Here is a 21,345-nt window from a genome sequence, read left to right as displayed (position 1 = left end):
CAATTATATGATTTCGATTATAGAAATCTTTTAGGTAAGCCTTTGCATTATTATTACATTATCCATTGCATCGGCAGGAAGATATCTACTGGAGCAGTAAAATGATCCAATGGTTTTTCCGACGATCTTGGCAACGAATTTGATGTAGTTCATGTTTATATTTCCTATGATTCTAATTTTTTTTTTTTTTACACAGTGATCACCACTTATCAAGGCCCGGAAGCCACTCAGGGATAAGGGTTATTGCAAGTACATTAAGTTAGTGAGGAGATTTGCTGAAGTGTTTACTTAAGGGGGCGGTTCATTAGGAATTTGTTAACATTGGACTTGAAGACATCCAAGTTGTAGTCCGGAGGGAAGCAGGCAGACGGAACAGAGTTCCACAGGCGTGCAGTTCTAAGAAAGAAGCTTTGTTCATGGAATCCGCGTTTTGATTTAGGCACAGATATAGAGTGGGGGAAATTTTTCACAGTGGATTCAGCTGAACTCTGATGTAGTTAATTTCTGCAATTAAAACTTTCATTGCTCATTGATCATTTTTGCCTTCGATCCTTTGTCATGTCTCGTCTCTGGCAACATTTGTTGATTGCATTTCGTTGCTGAAAATCAAAAGTTGTCAAAGCAGACAAAATAATACATCAAGTGGACAATCGTGGTTTATTGCGTCGCAAAATTTTTCATTTTTTGTTTTACACACTTGAACAATCCTAAATTTTTTTTACTTTAAACCCAAACCAGACACGTTGCCACAAGAGGTTACTGTGGATTTAGAGGCCACATTTATCGGGGGCATCATCAGTGAAGAGTTGTACAGCAAGAGGTTTGTCCACATTACATTTAAATTTCTGCATTATATGATTTGGATTATAGAAATCTTTTACGTAAACCTTTGCATTATTATTATATTCTGTCAGATCTTTCAAACTAAACTGGTTAAACCTGCTGTATTGTATGATCCTCCTCTCCACATTCAAAGATAGTTGGCTCAGTTTGGTAGCTCCATCTGATCATCTCAACTTGATTGCCTCAGTTCTGTTCTTGGGTAGTTGGGTGTCCTCCTTTGGAGCCAGGACAACTTTGAACCAGGAGGAAGGGTTTTAGAAGGGAGAGGGGGGGATTCTCATATTGAGGGACATTCTTTAGTCTGCTGGCAGCTTCCCATATTGCATCTGCAGGGGCAATGTCAGCGAGGTATGCAAACTGTTCAGGTCTTGTTCAATTAATTGGCATGCAATGATCTCTCCAAAACACACATGTACTCTGCACAGAAGTAGCACAAGAGCAGGGCAGTACTTTTTAGTGTGTGTGTGTGTGTGTGTGTGCCTTCCTATTTGGAGTTGTTAATTTCTGAGAGCTGATTTTCTGTTTTGTATTTTTAACATATTCCTTGAATGATAGGCTGTGGTTCAGGTTTATGATAAGGTAAATAAGGTTAGTATGGTTTTCAAGTTGTATTCAAGACCATACAATGTCAAAAGGTTGAATGACATCCTGGCTCCTGAGATGGAAGGAGCAGACTCAAGTCTTCGCAATGTTTGCATGCTGATGATTGTAGTAGAGGAGTAGCTTATTCAGGGCTGAGTTATGGTTTACTTGTACTGTTTCAAAGTAACCTTTCAAAATGTTACACAGAGGTCATTAGAGTAGATGAACTGTTCAGTGTTCTAGTTCATTAGTTGATCATCGCCTTCAGAGTTCATATAGATTTTCGATGTCCATTTTCAAAGTCCTTCAAGGTCTTCTACAGACAAAATTCAAGTTTCCAAAAGAAAATTTGGGGTTTGTTTTACAATTCACAGAGATTCGAAAAGATGGTCAAAAATGAAATATACAACAACTAAATGTTACTTTGCAACTTACCTGCATCGTATTTTGGTGTTTTTAAATAGTTTTAAATACTTTTTATTTCATCTCAAATATTAACTCTTTACGGCTTTTAAATTTCCAATCAAGATAGCTGCTGTCTTGTCCATTTTTTTTCGGCTAAGGCTTTTTTGGAGAGGGGGGGAGGAGTCACCATTAAAGAGTCCCATCTGCACAGGAGAAGTTTTTGCTTGGTTGAGGGGGGGGGGGTCATTTTTATTGAAGGTGGCCACCACTACTCCACTCCCTTTGCGCCCCACCAAATTAAATTATAAATGAGAGAAAAAATAGATTTGAATCTCCCCCCCCCCCCAAAAAAAAAGCGAGAAAAGAAACTTTATGATAATTGAAAACTTGGCCAACTGAGGTGAAAAAAATAGTTACATCTCTTTATCACAAAACTACTTGAGGTAGTTTTGTGATAAAGGGACATAACTCTTATCCACAATAATACTATACAATTTCAGAACAATGTATTTCTATTTTATTTTCAATATTTAAAAAATATTTTAATATTTTTATTAATACTTAAATATTTCAATATATTTTTAATATTGCAACACAAATTTTTACTGGACATAAAGAATATGATTTTCAAGGTAATAGAAATAAGGGCTTTTCAAGGCAAAAGTTAAAATTCAAAGACATTCATGTCTGTGCAAACCCGGGTCTTTCAAGATGGTTTCAATGAGGCTTTTAAGTGTCCGGTCTTTTGACAGCTCCAGAATCTTTCAGAAGGCTGTGGTTCAGTGCCATAAGTGATAAACAGACCAACAAAAATATTTCTGAAACCCATTTTTAATGTGCTGAGAGAGATTCAGAAGCTGGCTTGTTGTGGATTTGCCAGGCCAGAATCCCGCTTGTTGTTCAACAACTGAGGCCAACCGAAGCGCTCAAACAAGTGGCATTTTTTTATTAGATGTTACGTTAGAGTTGCATCAAGGGAAGAAATATATGGCAGAGAAGCTAGAAAGTTCCTACTTCTTGAAAGTTGGCTTTAAAGTGATTGGATACAGTTTTTGAGGCTTTCAGCATCTTATGGGAGTTGGTTGGGAAGCTGCAATTCATTTCTGGATATACTTGCTGTAGATTACCATAAGGAGTAAATCAAATACCAGAGTAAATAAAGAAGTTACTTGCTGTTCTCTTCATTGATTTCATTATTCCAGTCATAAAGAGAAAAATGAAGAACAGATCAACATCTGTAATTGCTACATCACCACTCTGAGAGAAGTCACTTTCGATTGAGCAATTGTTTCAATGAAAGAGAGTTGTTTATGTACATAAAGACGACAATGGCCAATCTATGGGGATTAAAGTAGCAATACACATGGCCGATAAAACGCTTTGGATAATCACAGGGGTTTCTGCTAAAATAGTCATATTTAAAAAACCCAAGCACTTTAAATCTTAAAAATACCCCCGTTTTGTTCTGAAATGAATATACTTTCAAATGAATTAGTAAATAATAACATACATTATATATTTTTAGAGTTTTAAGCAAATAAAGTGATAAAAATGTGAACATCATAAAATGGCATTTTCGGTAAGTTTTTGTAACGAGCCCCCCCCCCCCCGATTTGTAAACACTCATACCGTGTTTCTGTTAAGAATTTTTTAATGAAATTTGGAAATTAGCCGAAAGAGATGTCGTTTTTAATGATTTCGAGTGTAGAAATTCATTTGACCACTCGTTTTTTTATTGTGTTAAAAAAGAGATTTCAAAATTACGAGTATTGAAAATTTTGAAAATATTTTCGTCGAACCCTCACTATTAAATAAAACAATCTTTTTACTATGTTTATTCGTTAAAAAGATGATTGGACTGTGTTTTCTCTAGTGGTACGTAGCAATTTAAAAACATAATATCCAAAAAAATCGTTATGAATTTGAATACAGACTTCTGTAATATTAGTGATAGCAGCAGTATCAATAGTATGGCGTAAATTAACGTTTTGTTTTTGTTGTTGATTTTTATTCCAGATCGATTTTTTTTTTAATTGAAAATCTGGTTATAAAAAAAATTTCTTACATGTTTAGTTAGAGCTATTTTGTTATCAACCATACAAATATTTTAAAAAATTGGATAGTAGTAAATTTTAAAATATTTGAACAAACGAAGATGTGAAATACAATTGTTTTGGTTCACGTGTACGAACGGCCGGTACACACTTCTAATTTTTGTCCTTTAAAAAATGTTTTCAGTGAATTATTAGCGAATGGAAACTAATCTACCCGATTATTAAAAATAAAATAAAATAATCAATATTTAAATATTTGTAGGAGGTGCTTAGTTAAAAAATAAAAACGTTAGAAAAAGACATGAAATGTAATTAAAAATCAAAATAACATTAATTCAAAATTTTTTACAATTTGTCAGCTTTAGCAAAAACTTGTTTCTTTTTTTATGTTTAAATAGGTGGGACAAAAATACTTGATATTTTTCCAAGCATCATGTTTTCTGTTAGAGGGATGTCACTTTTTTAAATAACATTTATTTTTGTCTGTTTGTCATAATTCTTGTAAAGTTTCACAATGGGTATCAAACACCCTCTTAAACAAAAACGAAAAACTTGCTTAATTCTATGTTTAATCCTAGGTATGAGTGGCAAGCCTCCTCCTAAAACCTTTAGCCTTAACAATAACGCTAAGTACAAGTGGCAGAGCTCTCCACTAAACAAACTTCTTCTGTGAGCTCATATAAGCGTTAAAAAAAAAAAAAAAGCAGAAAAAACATTTAAAGAAAAGTGTACATGATTAATCTCCCATAAAAAAATAAAATCAGTCAACTGTCCTAAAATGCTAGGATCGTCTTGAAATGGTGAATTATTTTACATTTATGTGAAACCAACCCCCACTCTAAATTCTAAAATTGTTTTTGTTTTGTTTCTATCAAGTCTTCAGGATGTTCACACATAATTTTCCTTAGCCCTATCATTAACCCAAAGTCAGAGTGGCAACCTCCCCACCTTCTCATAATTGCACAAAGACCCTCTTAAAACCATGCATAATCGCCTTTTAGAAAACAAACAAACAAACAAAAAAACACCCAGGATTTATCCATCATAGGAAAAGGGGGGGGGGGTAACTACCCTAAAACGCTTGAATGATTCAAAATGGGAAATAATTTTACATCAAATTCTAAAATAATTTTTGCTTATCTTTTATTAAAGTTTTTCAAGTTGTTCACATGCAATTGTCTATAAAGGTAGAATCACATATTTTGAAGAGGTGGTCAGATGGGGAGGGGGTGACAGAAGGTATTAATCTACAATAATACCAAAGAAATATTGCAATATATTCACTTTTAACCAATCCTAGATTTCGATTTCAGTTTTTGGCACATAAAATGCATTACAATTCAACTTTGAGTTCTCTAACTTCTTTTCTTTTAATGAATACATGGCATTTTTAAGCGATCGCAGCATATTTATGTGCATTTACTGGAGATTATTTGGAAACCATTAATTTCTGGAGATTTTCAGTAGCATATTCAGATTCCTTGCACAAAAATACACTTATATGGGAAATTTCATTGCTTAGTCTTATGTTTTAACGAAGATATAGCATTTTTACTGAAAAAGTTGTGCAAAAAATGTGACAAAATGCATATGGTCTTAAAGAGGGGAAAATATCCAAACGTGCAAGGCATAAAAATCGTCATAACTTCCTTGATTTAAAAAATTTAAAAAGATTCTCTCTTAGCTTATCAAGCTCTTTCTATAGATACCAATATTGAAATATTTTAAACCATTTAAATTTTTTCATGTGTATTGCTAATTAAATGAAATATTACAGGTTACTTATTACTACAGTCATGTTACATTTCAACTAGAACATTTTATTTAATTTACTAGAGGAGGACTACTTTCATTAAATTATTTTTTATATCATGTCATTTTTCTTATGTTGCTTGGCCAGGGATTGAACTTGTAGACAAATAAAGAGAGTAATGTTTTTCTTTCTTTAACTTTTACACATAAAGTACTAGCTTGAGTGCCCGGCATTGCCTGGGTGTTTGGCGGTGTGTGTTGGGCAAAAAAAAAAAAAAAAAAAGTGGGAGTAGGCAGGCAAGCTCGAACCCATGACACAAAGGCGGAAAAGAAAATAAGAGAAAATCTGACGTCTTACCGCTACTCCATAACGTGACTGGAAGTGTAAAGCGTTCAAATTTAACGTAGTCAATCAAAAACAAAAGATGACTTGCAGAAATGGCGTTGCTTTTAAATCTCGCACGAAAGTAAATTAGACACAAGGTCGTTTATAATGTGGGGGAAAACCAGCTTCCACCAAAAAAGGGGCACTCTGGCAGTATCTAAATAAATAGTAATTGTCTCAGTATAAAGGATTTCCCTTACATTGACTGAGGACCAATTACAGAATAGATAATACCCGGCCGGAAGGCCAGACGTTTGCGTCCGAATAGTTTCACTTTATCCATACAAAAAAGATAAATAAACACTGGGAGACGACGGCACGGTGAGAATTTTAATTCGATCAAAACAAAAAAAAAAAAAAAAAAAAAAAAAAAAAAAAAAAAAAAAAAAAAAAGGAAAGAAAGGATGTCTGTTTGCGAATGCGAGATGTTACAACTGGGAAAAACTTCTTGCGGAATCTAACCGATGGCGAGAACCTCATGCAAAAAGCCTTTCGTGAACATACACAAACGCTCACGCCCATTTTGCCCTTTATATAAATTCTTAATCTGTTATTTAACCATCTGTTTTCTTTGAGCACACCATCTAAAAGGTGAACCTGCTGTTATTTTCTTATTTTGGTCTTAATGTCTGCACTCGTCCCAGTTTGACACAAGGCTGCAGACTGACCACTCTTACACATTATACAACAGATCATACAATACATATTAATAAGGAACAAAATGCAAAAGGATCACCCAGTAAATTTTTTCGTACTGATCCAGAACCTGACCCACGGCAGCATCTGCATCTTCCAGCAGTTTACGGTAAGCTGCTGAAAAATAGCTGACACAACCACTGTCAAATGATAAATTCAAATGCTGAAAACAAAACTTTTAACACAAGACTTTTTGTAAGTTTAATTATTTTTAAGACAATTATATTAAATTTTAAAGTTTTTTTTTTAAAGCTTACTGTAAACTGTCGGAAGATGCCAACGTTATCGCGGGTGAAGTTCTGGATATGTACCAATTTTTTTTAACGTCTTACCTCAATGAATCCTTCTCCAAAATCAGGAAAAAGATCCTTGACACAGTAAATAAGTGACTCTAGTTCAGCTCCTGTGGGTGTGGCAGCACAAGCCCCTTCGCATATATCATTAGACGGCTGGAAATAGAAATAAAAATGCATGGCATCATGCTCAATTGAGAATCAGTAAATAGAAGTTTCTTCATGAAATCTAATTGTAAAAAATGTGGTCATTTTTTGGTTGGTCATTATTTTATACAATGAAAACAATACATTGCAATCAAATACATTGAATTAAGATACTGTAATAAGATTTTGACTGGCACCATCTTGTTTAAACTAGTTACATAGCAGCCAAAGAGAATTTTGTAAACCTCGTATTCAAGCTGTCAATTTTGACATGGATAGTGTTCAGTCACTAAAAGAATTGACAAAGCAAAAGAAAGTACAGTTCAACCATAGATTTCCAAGCCAACAGAAAAAAGGACAAATCTTTATCAAAAAAACTTGTTTGGAAGTAAAAAGATAATTATAATTTGATGATAACCATATCAAGAAATGCTTGAACCCGTAGTTAACGCCTGTATGGGCTAATTTGTATAGAGGAAAAGGTAATAGCTGTTACAATTTGTTGCATGTGTTTTTATTTCACAAGTTTTACCTTAATCTATATATCTATAAAAGTGAGAATGTGTGTGTGTGTGTGTGTGTGTGAGTGAGGAAAATTCTCAACCTATATACTCAACAAATTTTAAAAAAAAACTAATTGAGATCAAAACAAAAGCATAAAAAGCAGTGAGTCAAGCATGATAACCATTAGGCCAGCTTCACACGCTCTTTAAAAATATTTTCAGACCTACTTATTCTTAAAATAAGGAATCTGTCATGTAAACAATTCACGCAGCATCTTTGTAAAATAGCTTACAAACAGATAAGAATCTGATGACCCCCCCCCAGTACCAATTTTTCAATTTTTACCTCTTAGCAGTCCTTTCTGAATGAGAAATGCTTCAATGCTCTAAGCGATATCAAAAACGCCTTCAGCAACTTCACCACCACCAGAACGCAAGATTTTTATGTTACTGGCATAAATACACTTGTTTTGTGTTGGTAAAAGTGTGTTGATTCTGACGGTGCTTATTACGATCAATAAATTTTTGTTTGAACTGAGATATATTCATCTAAATTTAAAAAGTTAAAAAACGCAAGAATTTTCTTGTTAATTTGATATATTTACTAGCTAATATAATATAGGATTGCATGAGATCAATTATATTAAAATTTGTTGTGTGAATATATTTTTTCACCTTACTGTTTTTAAGGAATGAAAACTCTTACTAAAAGAATAAGAGCTATTCTGCTTACTTGATTTTGCCTTTAAGATGATTATTTAAGGATACCTACACATTACTAAACTGTAGAACTGTATTAAGTGTTTTTATAAACTCGCAGTAAAATTCATTAGTCTATTACAAATAACATAGTACAACAATAACAAATGAAAATTTGCTGTTCAGAATCAAGTTTTATTTGTCAGATTAAGTGGTATTTACATCTAAGTTTGAAAATCTCAAATATATATATATACACACACACATTGTAAATTATATATTTATATATATTTTAAAGAGAGATAACAAATGAAAACTGAGATTTTTCAGGCTCTTAGGCAGCATACATCACCGAATGTTGCCCACATAGTAAGATTAACGGATAGACAAATGATTTATCACAAGTTATTGGCAAAAAAACTAATCGAAATGTAATTTTAGGAAGTTTTGTAATACAAACTCTGCGTTAGGATTTTGATGACATAAGTCAACAGACAATTGAGTGCTTGAAAAAAAAAAAAAAAAGGTTTTCAGATCAAATATAAACAATATGTGTAAAAGAAATACACTGAATTGTAATATGGAAAACATGTTGACGCAATTGTGACACAGGTGATATGTTTAAATAAGACAGAAGAACGGAAGAAAAGAGAGAATTCAAAGCATAGTAAACTGCTTCACTTACTAAAATGATAAATTATTGTAAAAACAAGTATACACTGACTAAAATCATTTGTAATTATGTACAACTAAATTTTGTGTCTGTGCATTCACATAAAACAAGAAACGTTTTTCCTTTTTATAATCAAAAACAAATTGCACATTAATTTTGCTTATGTGAACTTGCATATATTAACAGTAAATGTAGTGGGATAGAGAAACAACCACAATGGCAGGGAGGTGACGATGGCTCAGTGGTTAATGATATGGACTGACAACCTGGTTGTGCCAAGTTCGAATCCAGGCCATTCCACAGAAACATTTCACTTAGGGATGTTGGCAACCTTTACGTGTTCTCTCTCGTACGTATCCGATATCCTTCTAGAATGAATTCTTAATAGAAAGTCATCGAGGAAACCAATGCCAACAAAATCATCATGAATGATGTTAAACAAACAAACTACAGTCGCAAAAGACAAGTAGCAGGTGGAGGTCAGTAAAACTTTTGTATTTCACCACAATTTTGTTTTAGTTTATTTCAGTCAAAGTTCTCAGAAATCAAGGAGCCCCCTTCCGGGAGCTAGCATTTCATCTCTATATCAGATACATAGATATTCATTTCATCTTTGAATATTCCAGTATTTTACCTCCTTTACCTATCAAATACGGAGGTAGAAAAGAAGTTAAGAATATTAATTTTGTTCAACCCAATTGACCAGTTAAAGTCATTATAGTAAATCTTCTTGTAGTCTCTTGGTCTTACAGGATTCTAGGACAATAATTCATCTAGTTTGGTGGGGTATCCAGCAGCGTTGTTAATATAGACAACATCACTTGGAGAAGATGCACTATTTCTTGTCCAAGCCATCGTGGGTTAGCTATACCGACGAGATCTTATTTGGGCTGAAAATACTATGTAATTTTGAATATTCAGTCAGAGTATACTTATAGGTAAAAATATTCTAATGCCAGGTAGTCATGAGTCCCTGTACAGAGAGACGTTAGACACTCAAGTACAGTGTCTAGTAGGCATTCAAGTTCTCTTCACAACCTGTATAAGAACAAGTATGCCAGTGCATACTTATGCTACTCCCACCCCAAAATTAAATGTACCTCAAAAAGAGTTTAGAATTTTTAAATTTGGTCTTCAATGAGTAGGGCTATGACAAGAGAATATTCTTTATTATTTTGAATCTCGAGTTTATATCATTTAATATGTTTTTATATAGAGTGATGTGGATTAACTGTGTCGGATATATACTCGAGAGTCAAAACAATGATGAGAATATTCTCTTGTCCATAGCCCTATTAATCAGTAATAATATTTTTTTTATATAAAAATTTATATGAAAAAAATATTACCATTGATTATAGAAAGGGAAGTTTTTTTTAAGTAAGTCACCAAAAAATATGGCCTCATGAGATGCATTAGTTTTCAAAGTGCATCATATACCATTCACTGGACAAAGCAGGGGAGGGCAGAGCGGTAGCTCTAGATATATCTAAGGCTTTTGACAGGGTATGGCATGAGGGTCTCCTCAGGATTGGTTGGTTGTTTTTGTTTTACAGCATATCAACCCTCTTCAGGTTATTTAATGCCGAATCCAAAGATTTTGAAGAAAAAATTTTTAATAGAATATATTTGTTGTTTTCACGTCGGTTTCTATTTAATCCATAGTTGGGACCCTAACAGGTACTACCACTCCGGGTCAGAGTGGACCTGGGAGCAGTGGCAATTAAAGGGTGGCTCCACACTCCCCAAAGCCCGCAAGCTGGGGCCTCACCACTGGATATAGTTTAAGGTCATATCCAGGACCGTCTCCTCAGGAAGATTAGATCATATGGTATCACTGGTAGAATACTTAACATAATTAAATCCTTTAGATAAGAGAAAAATCCAGGTTGTCCTCGACGGTCGTACATCTAAACAATATGATATAAATGCGGGAGTGCCCCAGGGGTCTATCCTTGGACCTCTATTGTTCCTGATATTCATAAATGACCTCCCCGACAACATTGCCTCTGAGATGGGTATATATGCTGATGACACCACACTCTATAACAGGCACGACAGGAAAACAAATGAACACATATCTAAAGAAATGGCAGAAACACTAGAGGATGACCTCCAATCTGTAGTGGAATGGGGACAAAAATGGATAGTCACGTTCAATGCAGCCAAAACTAAACTAGTTTCATTCAATAATTACAAGAAACCTTCTCTACCACCTATAGCAATGGCTAACGACTCTTTATCTGAGAGTACGTCTTTCAAGCTCCTTGGCCTAACGTTCACAGGAAACATGAGTTGGAACAATTACATCGAGGGCGTTGCCAGGGCCGCTGCAAGGAAGGTGGGCTCTCTCTACCGTGCTAGAAAACTACTAACACCTGAAAGTATCCTGTACCTCTATAAGGCAACCATTCACCCATGTATGGAGTATTGCTGTCACATTTGGGCTGGTGCATCGGCTACTAGTCTCTCGCTCCTTGACAAGGTTCAAAAGAGAGTCGCAAATCTGATAGGCCCTGAACTGGCATCTAAGCTTCAGCCTCTATCCCATCGATGAAACGTTGCATCCCTTTGCCTGTTCTACAAGTATTTTAATGGTGAATGCTCTGACGAACTGCAAGCACTTGTGCCCCCACAACGTGAACACTCTCGACAAACCCGACAGGCTGCAAAATCCCACCCCCACACTGTAGAGATCCTTAGATGTAAAAGATCTTTCTACTCCAGTAGTTTCTTCCCCAGAACCGCTAGACTTTGGAATTCCATTCCAGGTCCTTGCTTCCCCAACTGTACTGATGTGCAGAAGTTCAAGTGCAACATGTACCAACATCTTGCTGCCCAAATCCCTACATAGTACCCCAGTAGTTGTTATCCCTGATAGTAGCCCCCTATACCAAAGTGGCAATGTGCCTTGTTTGGGGTGAAAATGTAAAAAAAAAAAAAAAAATATGGTACATTTTAAAAAAATTTTAGCTCATTTTTTTTTTTTTTTTTTTTTTTTAATTATTACACCCATTTTTCTTAACTGAGTTTTTTTTTTTTTTTTGTGGAGTGTGTAAAATTTAAACTAATTTAATTGTTATACATCAAAAATGTATTTTTGCATTAACATTTTAATTTTTAAAGGAAAGGAGAGCAGGGGTTAGTTTTCATGTTGAATTGAACATAAATTGACCTCTGTGGTAGATTTTTTGAACTATCAGTGTTACCTTAAGATTTTTTGTTTTTTTATCCCCACACATTCAGGTAACCCATCTTTTTTACTCAACCTCATCACAATATGATCAGATTCTTTCAACCAGTATCAAATTTATAAATTTTTGATTTAAAAAGTTATTAAAATTTTTTCAATATTAGAAAAAAAGTAATAATGAATTCATGATTTCAACTCTAGACTTACTGTATTTTTACAGGCACCACTTGTTGGAGAAATGTCAGAGTCTGCGGGCTGATTACCTACAGCCTGCAGCCTTTCTTCCGAATCACCAACGGAACCTTCTGGACTACCTCGTCCACCCGCATTCCTGGAACCTTTCGGCTGGTTTCGTTTACCATATAAGGAGAAAGCAGAATCAAAGACTTCCTGCAAAAATGTCAGACGTGTTTCATCGCTGGAAAAGTTTAGTCAAGGAAATCAATATATAAAAAGAGACACTGGATATTAATAGGACAAGATTAATGTCAAATATGAAAACAGAGTTTGAGATACCTAGTAAAATTTAAGTAGTGAATTCACAAAAAAATTGGCCCAAGTTTATAATACTACTCCACCAATGAGGAAAACAAAAATACCAAAAAATAAAATATTAGTGCTTATTTAAATTGCTACTTATGGCGGCAATTAAAAGTAAAAAAAAAATGCAGAAAAGTTTGATGTATGTACTAGTGATGGAACAAAGATGAAATATTCCAAAATTATGTAATTTGACCAAGTAGTTTTATTTTTTTTTTTATCAAGAAAATTAAGTTTTATGACTATGCGAGCTATAGTGTTTTCGTGCACCAAACTGCACCGTGATTAAATCCGATGCCTGGAAAAAAAAAAAAAAAAAGGGGGAGACAACTTAAATCAAAGATAGGTGATTTATATGTACAATACAGTTTTAGTAGCAAAATCGCTAAAAATTGTAAATTTTGATTTTCTTAGTTTTAAATAAAACTACTTGATCGATGTACATAATTTTTGGAATATGGCATCTTTGTTTTGTAACGAGTACGTACATCATACAGACTTTTCTGTATTTTATTTATTTTTAATTCCCGCCAAGTGCCAATCTGAATAAACACTGAAAAATCTTTAAATCATATAAATTGGTCAAGCAGTTTAAAAGACCATCAAATTTTATGGCTGAACATTGAGCAACCATCTCTTGAAGACGTTTCGCAAGATAAGAGAGATAATTCTAAATAATTAAAATTTTTGTGAGATTTAAAAAACAAACATTTTTAACACATAGAGGAAACTCAAATTCGCTTGAAATGATTTCCTATATAAAAATAAAATTACTTCAAATTTGATGGTATTTTTGGTGTAAATATATTCTTTCTGCTATCTGTATATACATTATACAGATTTTTCTTTAATTTTTTTTCTTTGAGGGAGAGGGGGAGGGTTATGGATTAGCACCAAAATTTTTTATTGTTAAAATGCCTAAGCAAACGTCAGTAATGAGTTAAATTCTGGATAAATTCTTTGTCATTATTAACCAGTACAGTGTTACCCTGGCCGACCAAGGGATAAGTTTATCAGCCATATATATATATATATATATATATATATATATATATATATATATATATACATATGCAGTGTGATGATGTATGGTAGTGAAATCTGGTTAGTGAGAGTTGAGGACATACGTTGCATGGAGAGAAATCAAATGATGAATGTGTAATGCAAGTTTTAAAAACAGGTTTAGTTCTGATGAGCTCAGAAGAAGATTATACCTGGACTGTATAGATAGATGTGTGCAGAAGAGTAAACTTTGACGGTATTTGTAGTTTTAATATTTTTTCATTTGCAAAGATCTCTACACCTAAAACATTTTACTACAAAGATGATTTTTGCTCCCATCTAAATATCATAGAAGTTTTAGTTAGACACATAAAATTGACCTTTACTAATATAATACAAGAGTGTTCAACTGTGTGTGAAAGAGCAAAATAGACTATCAGCTGAAGAACATATACATTTGATATTCTTTCTCCAAAGGGGCAGGATTTCCATTATTTTTCTGAAACCGTAGGTATTAATGACTGATCAAATTAATTAAAGAACATTTTACTGATTATATATATCACAAATGCGAGTGGCCAATGGATTTCTTAACCTTAGAAACCATAGCGTCCACTAATTTCTAATAATCCTCCCACCTCCACATGTATAAAATTACATGTAAAATGATTCAGTTTCCATGCTGTTGTTGCTTTTTATAGCAGTTAATAAGATGTTTTGCTATGGGAGATAAATTTTTTAGGTCACATACATCAAATCTGTAGACAAGGTTGCTGGATCCTTCTATCGATCCAGTAGAGCGATCGCTACTGATGCAATTTTCTACCTATATAAGAGCCAGGTACGTCCAAGGATGGAGTATTGTTGCTACATCTGGATAGGAGCTGCTAGAAAGACTTATCCTGCCTTGACAGAGTTCAAAATAGACTTCGTAGCCTAGTGGGGGATGCCCTTTTCTCTTCCCTGCAACCTCTTTCTCATAGAAGAGACATTACGAGCCTGTCTCTGCTTTATCATTATTTTCATGGCAAGTGGTTTGTATGAACTCCAATCTATGCCCCCCCCCCCGCTAAACTTTCACAAGAAACACTCGTCTAGCTGAAAACACTATCAATAATTTCCCCTGTCTTTATCCATGCCTAAACCTAAATGTAGATTCCATAAACAAAGCTTCTTTCTTAGAATTGCACACCTGTTGGATCGTCTTCCGTTTGCCTGCTTTCCAGCTGACTACAATATGGTCGTCTTCAAGTCCATCGTAAATAAGTTCTTGATTAGCCGTCCTCTTAAGTAATCCAATTTACCAAATTTACACTTCTAACGAGTACTATGATATTGCCCCATTGACTACTGTACACTCTTTAACCTTTATCCTCAAGTGGCCCCTGGGCCTTGATAAGTGGTGACTATTATGTAAAAAAAAAAAAAAAGGAGGGGGGGGGAGTTTTGAGGGTATGTTGAAAAGTTATAAAAAATTACTTCTCTTACCATTAACTCTAAATCCAAATGATAAGACCCCTAAAAATTTTTTTTAAAAAATTACCTTAACACAACAACTATTAAGTTTGAGTAGTTACTCATCAAAATCTATAACCTTATGTCAAAGTGGACCTCCTTCTCTCTGAACAAAAACTTTGTAAAACTTACACATAATTTCCTAAAAAAGTAGACTCTCCCCACCCAAAATTGCACAGCATTTATCTCTCCTAGCAAAAATAAAATTGGTTAACTGCTCTAAAATGACAGAATGGCTGAGGGATAATTTTACATTAAATTTATATTTAGGAATGATTTTATTTAACGCATAGATAAGACCCTGATTATTACTCAGAGTCAATTGGATGTGAGAGTAACGGTATAAAAAAGGTGAATCTATACGCCATACAGTTGCATGTATATCCCAGTCAAGAGAGATTTTTTTTTACTTGAGAATCACCACTTATCAAGGCATGAAGGCCACTCGAGGATAAGGGTTAATGAATGTAAGATGGTAATTTAGTAATAATTGTGTAAATTTGGTAGAATTTGATTATTTATGGGGGACAGCTCAACAAGAACTTGTTTACATTGAATTTGAAGGCTACCATGTATGTAGATGATATGTTTTTTTTTCAGCTTTTGCAGGGAAGTGTCAACATTCTTCTACATACAGCACTTGATATTCCCAAATTGTCACCCATCTGGTACTGACCAAGCTCAGTATTACTAAATTTCAATAATCTAATGAGAATTGGTGTGTCAATATGATTTTGCTTTAGAGATATTTATGTATTAAATTTTTTTTTTTTTTTAAATCCTTTTAATTCCAAAAAAAAAAAAAAATCCTTTTAATTAAAAAAAAAAAAAAAATGAGAAAGAAAACACTAATTAAAAAAGCAAAAAAATAAAATGCTAACAAATATTAAAAAAACAAATTCCATCATTTCTCAAGGATACATGGTCACTGGGGATTGTCGCAAAATATCAAGGTCGTTTTGAATATTGTACTGGCCCTCATAGTCAGCAAGGAATCTGGAGTAAATAAAAAAGAGCAAGATTAAAACCAATTTCATGAAAGATCAATATCTTTAATGATTTGATCTCAAAGAGATTGACCATGTGGAGAAATTAAGAAAGGCACACTTTTCAGCAATTTATCAAAATTGTGCTCATGGAAGAATGCGAGAAAAAATCTGTTTAGGCATTAAAAGTAGTTTTCTGTTGTTGTTATATATTATTAAATGAGGAATCATTTTTATTAAAAATCCAGTTAATATTTTATGCGTCTAAAATTGAGAATAGCAGTTTTCACTCTTTTTCGTTATTATATACCAAAATCAGGTAAAAACTACTGTTTTGTTTCAACTTATTCACATAACATTGACACTTTTCAAGCATATTTTTTTCAATTTTAGATGCATAATACTAACTGGATTTTTAATGAAAATGATTCCTCATTCAGTAATATATATATAAAAAAACGACGACTATTTTTAATGTCTAAACAGATTTCTCATGTTCTTCAATGACTGCAACCATTATAAATTACCCATATTTCTAATGGCTCATGTATACAAGCTTTTTTCTTGTCTTTATATTTTATTGCTGATATTGAAAAGGATCTTGATTGTTTTCACCAAAATTAATTTTTATTCAACATTTATAGTTCACTAGCAAAAGTACTCGTCGTTGACTGGGTTCAAAAACAGCCTACAGAAAATGGACTCTGATTTATGAAAGTATAATAGGTTATGAAAAGGAAGGGTTGTAAAGAGATAGCTTCGAATTGGGGGGGGGGGGGTATCAAAACCAAAGCAAAATATGATGAAATTAAAAGTAAAATAGATAAACCCCATAATTTATTATACCATACCTTTTCACAATGAAACACTTATCACAATATTCTGTGGATCTATATTTAAAAACCTTGTTAAACTTTGTGACATATTTCCATTCTATGGAGGTCAGGTGCGAACGAACACCCCATAATTTTATTATACCATATTTCTTCAAACAGAAACATAATTATCAAAGTATACTTACACAGATAGATATGAAAAGTCTTTATTAAAGTTTGTGCCTATTTCCATTCTATGGAGGCCAGGCGCGAACGCAGACCCTACAATTTTATTATACCATCCCTATTTAAGATAAAACATACTTATCAAAGTATTCTTATGTACATCTGTATCAGAAACGCTTGTAAAAGTTTTTTTTTTTTAATTTTTAAATTTTCTATTTCCATACTTTGTGGACCAGGCACGAACGCAGACCCCACAATTTTAATGAATCACTATTCTGCCGGATCAAACATACCCATTCCTGTGTCTCGATACATCTATCATTTTATGTAATCAGTTTTTTAAGATAGTCAACGATATAGGAGCCTATTCGTGACCAGACACACACATAGACATTCAGCTTTATATTATAGATTTTAAAATCAACAATCAATATTGGTTTGGCAGTTAAAATGTTTTTTTTCTATTTATTTAAATTTATTATTATATTCATATTTTTTCCTGCTTATATATTTATGCTATTAAATAAGTTTTATTCAATTTTATTAGTCTCTAGTTGTACCTACTCAGTGTTGCTCAGGAATCAGCAAAGTCAATTAAATTTTCATTTTCTTGCATATTTTAAATTTAAGGTAGATAACTTCTATTATAGTTTTCAGTGAAAAATAAGTTATCACCTGTGGTGAGTTTTATTTTAGGTGATTATTTTGAAATGTTTCATATTAGCAATTGTCCAGGTTGTCCTCCATAATTGTAAAAATAAATTGTATCTAAGTACATTATTATATTACCAATAACATGGTACAACAATAACAAATAAAAATTGGTTAGTCAAAAGCAAAGTTTGATTCATCAACTTAAATGCTATTTAGGTCTGACTTTGGTAATCTAATAGGACTATGTAAATTAAAAATTGTCAGTTTAAAAATATGATTTTAATTATAAATTTATCATTTGGCAATGTATACAATAATTGCTAAAAGAAAAAGTTAACTTATACAGTTGAACTATTGGTTGTATAAATTAAAAAAATATGCAAAACAAACTTGAATTATAAATACACATTCAAATTCGCCTTTCGATAATTTTATTCAATTCTCCTGAAATATATTAGAACTACAATAGCGTTGATCAACTTCTGGTGACACATACAAACTTTCACCTAGTAAATTGATCTAAGATATAAACTATTGCACATACCTCCGTTCTGACATGATCGCTGTAACAGTTTGTAAGTAGTCTTCCACATAGTCTGCTACCTGAACATCTGAATTTTCATTAACACTGAAATAAAAAGAAAGCATGAGTTGTCTCCCCTTGTGATCACAATTACTTGAATCAGGTTTTGAAATTTTTTAGATGAGGATTAATAATTTGTATAATTTGGACTACTGTTCTCATACTGAATGTTATTAGCAAAACATATTGGATGATGTAACCTCCAGCCTTCTTCAGACATACCTTGTCAAGGTCTAGTATCTTCATGTCGAATTCAGTAATCTGCATGGAATTTTAAATTAAAACTTTCAATACATGGGGAGAATTTGTTCTTGTTCTATCAGCCATGATTGAGTAGAAGTTTTAGATAATTTGTAATTGTATTATTAGTATCACCCATACTAAGGATTGAAAATTCAACTTCCGGAAGACTGAAAATTCCCTGCAGGCAATAAAAATATAAATTATATACATATAAAATATGGATTCTTTTTTTTTTAGTGGTACTATGTCAGGACCAGGATTTATTGAGCAATGTGTTACAACTGCCCCCAGGTAGCTTATAAAATGGAGTGATTGAATACCTTTTTTCCAGGATTGGTTGAATGCAGCAGTGGTTTAATACTTCATGGAATACCTTGAGAAGAAGTTTCTTTGCTAAGGACAATCGGTTCTTTAACTGCGACTTGGCACTGTAAATAAAGACATACAAAATAGCGATTAGATTGTCATATTTATTGTGCAAATATATTGAACCCTTTAAGGAACAGTGGTTCAAATCGTATACAACTCAAATGATTATGTCCAACAATCAAGTACCATTTGATGATTATTTTGTTATGCAACATATCTGCAGCAATATTTAGATCTAGGCGTGTAAAAAGTATGGTTAAAATCAGAATTTTTCCATATAAGATTAAAATTAAGAGCATGGAAAATTCAATTTTGAAGTTAGAAGTTTGTAATGACAAAGATAGAAAACCTGAATTGCTGCGAAAAAGGTGGGCTCTCTCTACCGTGCTAGAAAGTTACTTATGCCTGAAAGTATCCTGTACCTCTACAAGGCCACCATTCGCCCATGTATGGAGTATTGTTGTCATATTTGGGCTGGTGCATCTGCTACTAGTTTCTCACTCTTGGTCAGGGTTCAAAAGAGAGTCACCAGCCTGATAGGTCCTGAACTGTCATCTAAGCTTCAACCTTTGTCCCATCGACGAAATGTTGCATCCCTCTGCCTGTTTTACAAATATTTTAATGGTGGATGCTCTGATGAACTACAAGCCCTTGTAAATACTCAAACAGCAAAGTCCCACCTCTACACAGTAGAGATCCCTAGATGTAAGAAGGCCTTCTATTCTAATAGTTTCTTCCCCAGAACTGCTAGACTTTGAAATTCCCTTCCAGGTTCCTGCTTCTCCAACTCTACTGACATACAGAAGTTCAAGTGTAATGTGAACAGACATATACAAGGCATCAATTATTTTTAATAAGTACAAAAGTGTCAATTCTAGCCATTTTAACCCGAAAGGCATCCCTGGGGGGGCAACCGAAGTTTTCTCGGAAAATCCGTTCTGTTACATTTTTTCTTACTCATATCATGTTTAATGTTTGTGCAAAATTTCAAAAACTTCCAAGGCGTAGTTATTGAGAAAAGTGCAAAGCAACGAATAGACGAACGGACAAGGGTGAATTTACAGGTTCACCCTCCTTTCTGTCAGGGCACCAAAAATGTATATTAATTAGAAGATCACATGAAATATTAACAAAAGATACAACAGTCAAACATAAATAACAAAATAACACCTATAATATCACATACTTATTACAACTATTATTTTTACATATATTTTAAATATTTGTTAGAACACAAAGTTCTATTAATAGTTCAATAGTGCAGGACTAAAGCTATAAATACGTTTTTATTATGTTAACCGCTTTGAATACAGGGAATAAAACTCATTATCATCCTTTATTATTCATTAGAGCAACCAAGGCCAAAACTATTTTAATGGAAGATATAATCCTTTTGTTATTTCATCATGTATGACATCATAAACAATATTTCCAATGACTTCATTCACTTTGCGACATAAAGAATTTGCTCAGTTCATTTGTAACTTCAATTGTGCAGAGATAAATACATACAAAATATATTAAAAAAAAAAAACACATACACAATTTTAGTAGTAGATATATTTTCATAGCTTACTGATATATATTTTTTACACAGGAATCACCTCTTATTAAGGCCCGGGGGCCACTCGAGGATAAGGGTTAATGGGTATACATATGTTAATGTGATTATAGCATAGTAAACATAAGTAGTGGGAATTTTGTAAATTGGATTACTTAGGGGGACGGCTCATCAAGAACGTTGGATTTGAAGACAATCAGATTGTAGTCAACTGGAAAGCAAGCAATCGAAAGAGAGTTCCACAGGCGTGCAGTTCTAAGAAAGAAGCTTTGTTCATGGAATCTACATTTAGGTTTAGGCACAGACAAGAAGTGTGGGAAATTATTGATGATAGTGGTTTTGGCCAGACGAGTGTTTTTCGTGAAATATGAAAATATATTTATGATAATTAAGCTACACATGGGATTCCTCAATTCATACCCATAGGGAATGGTCAAGCTTAATTACCATAACTATAGTTTTGATAACTCACAACTGAGCGCTACTCACATATTGAGCACTGTTAAAGTAAATAACATATCTCCTTGTAACATATAGATAAACAAATATAAATAATTAAATTCATTTTTCTTTTTTAAATGTCATTCTGCATTTGGAGGCATCACATTGGTGAAGGAAAAATTATCAACTAATGTTAAGGTAAAATGCTCTTCTGTATAAATAATT

The 21,345-nt window shown here is 33.2% G+C and overlaps 1 protein-coding gene across 1 annotated transcript in view; it reads right to left on the bottom strand.

Annotated features, from left to right (window-relative positions):
* The window catches only part of LOC145277720 (activating signal cointegrator 1 complex subunit 2-like), an 84,012-nt gene that overhangs the window by 17,220 nt on the left and 45,447 nt on the right, over window positions 1-21,345 (bottom strand). The window contains exons 8-12 of the mRNA XM_080129420.1: window positions 19,070-19,177; window positions 18,468-18,551; window positions 16,204-16,278; window positions 12,433-12,643; window positions 7,050-7,166 (exon numbers count right to left, since the gene is read on the bottom strand). Of these exons, the coding sequence (XP_079985546.1) occupies window positions 7,050-7,166; window positions 12,433-12,643; window positions 16,204-16,278; window positions 18,468-18,551; window positions 19,070-19,177 (595 nt within the window). The remainder of the gene's footprint in view (window positions 1-7,049; window positions 7,167-12,432; window positions 12,644-16,203; window positions 16,279-18,467; window positions 18,552-19,069; window positions 19,178-21,345) is intronic.

This window comes from Euprymna scolopes, chromosome 6 (assembly GCF_053919585.1).
Source record: "Euprymna scolopes isolate OS-2025 chromosome 6, ASM5391958v1, whole genome shotgun sequence".
Lineage (NCBI taxonomy): Eukaryota > Metazoa > Mollusca > Cephalopoda > Sepiida > Sepiolidae > Euprymna > Euprymna scolopes.
Note: the sequence above shows the minus strand (reverse complement) of the source record. Positions and strands in the feature narration are given on the sequence as shown.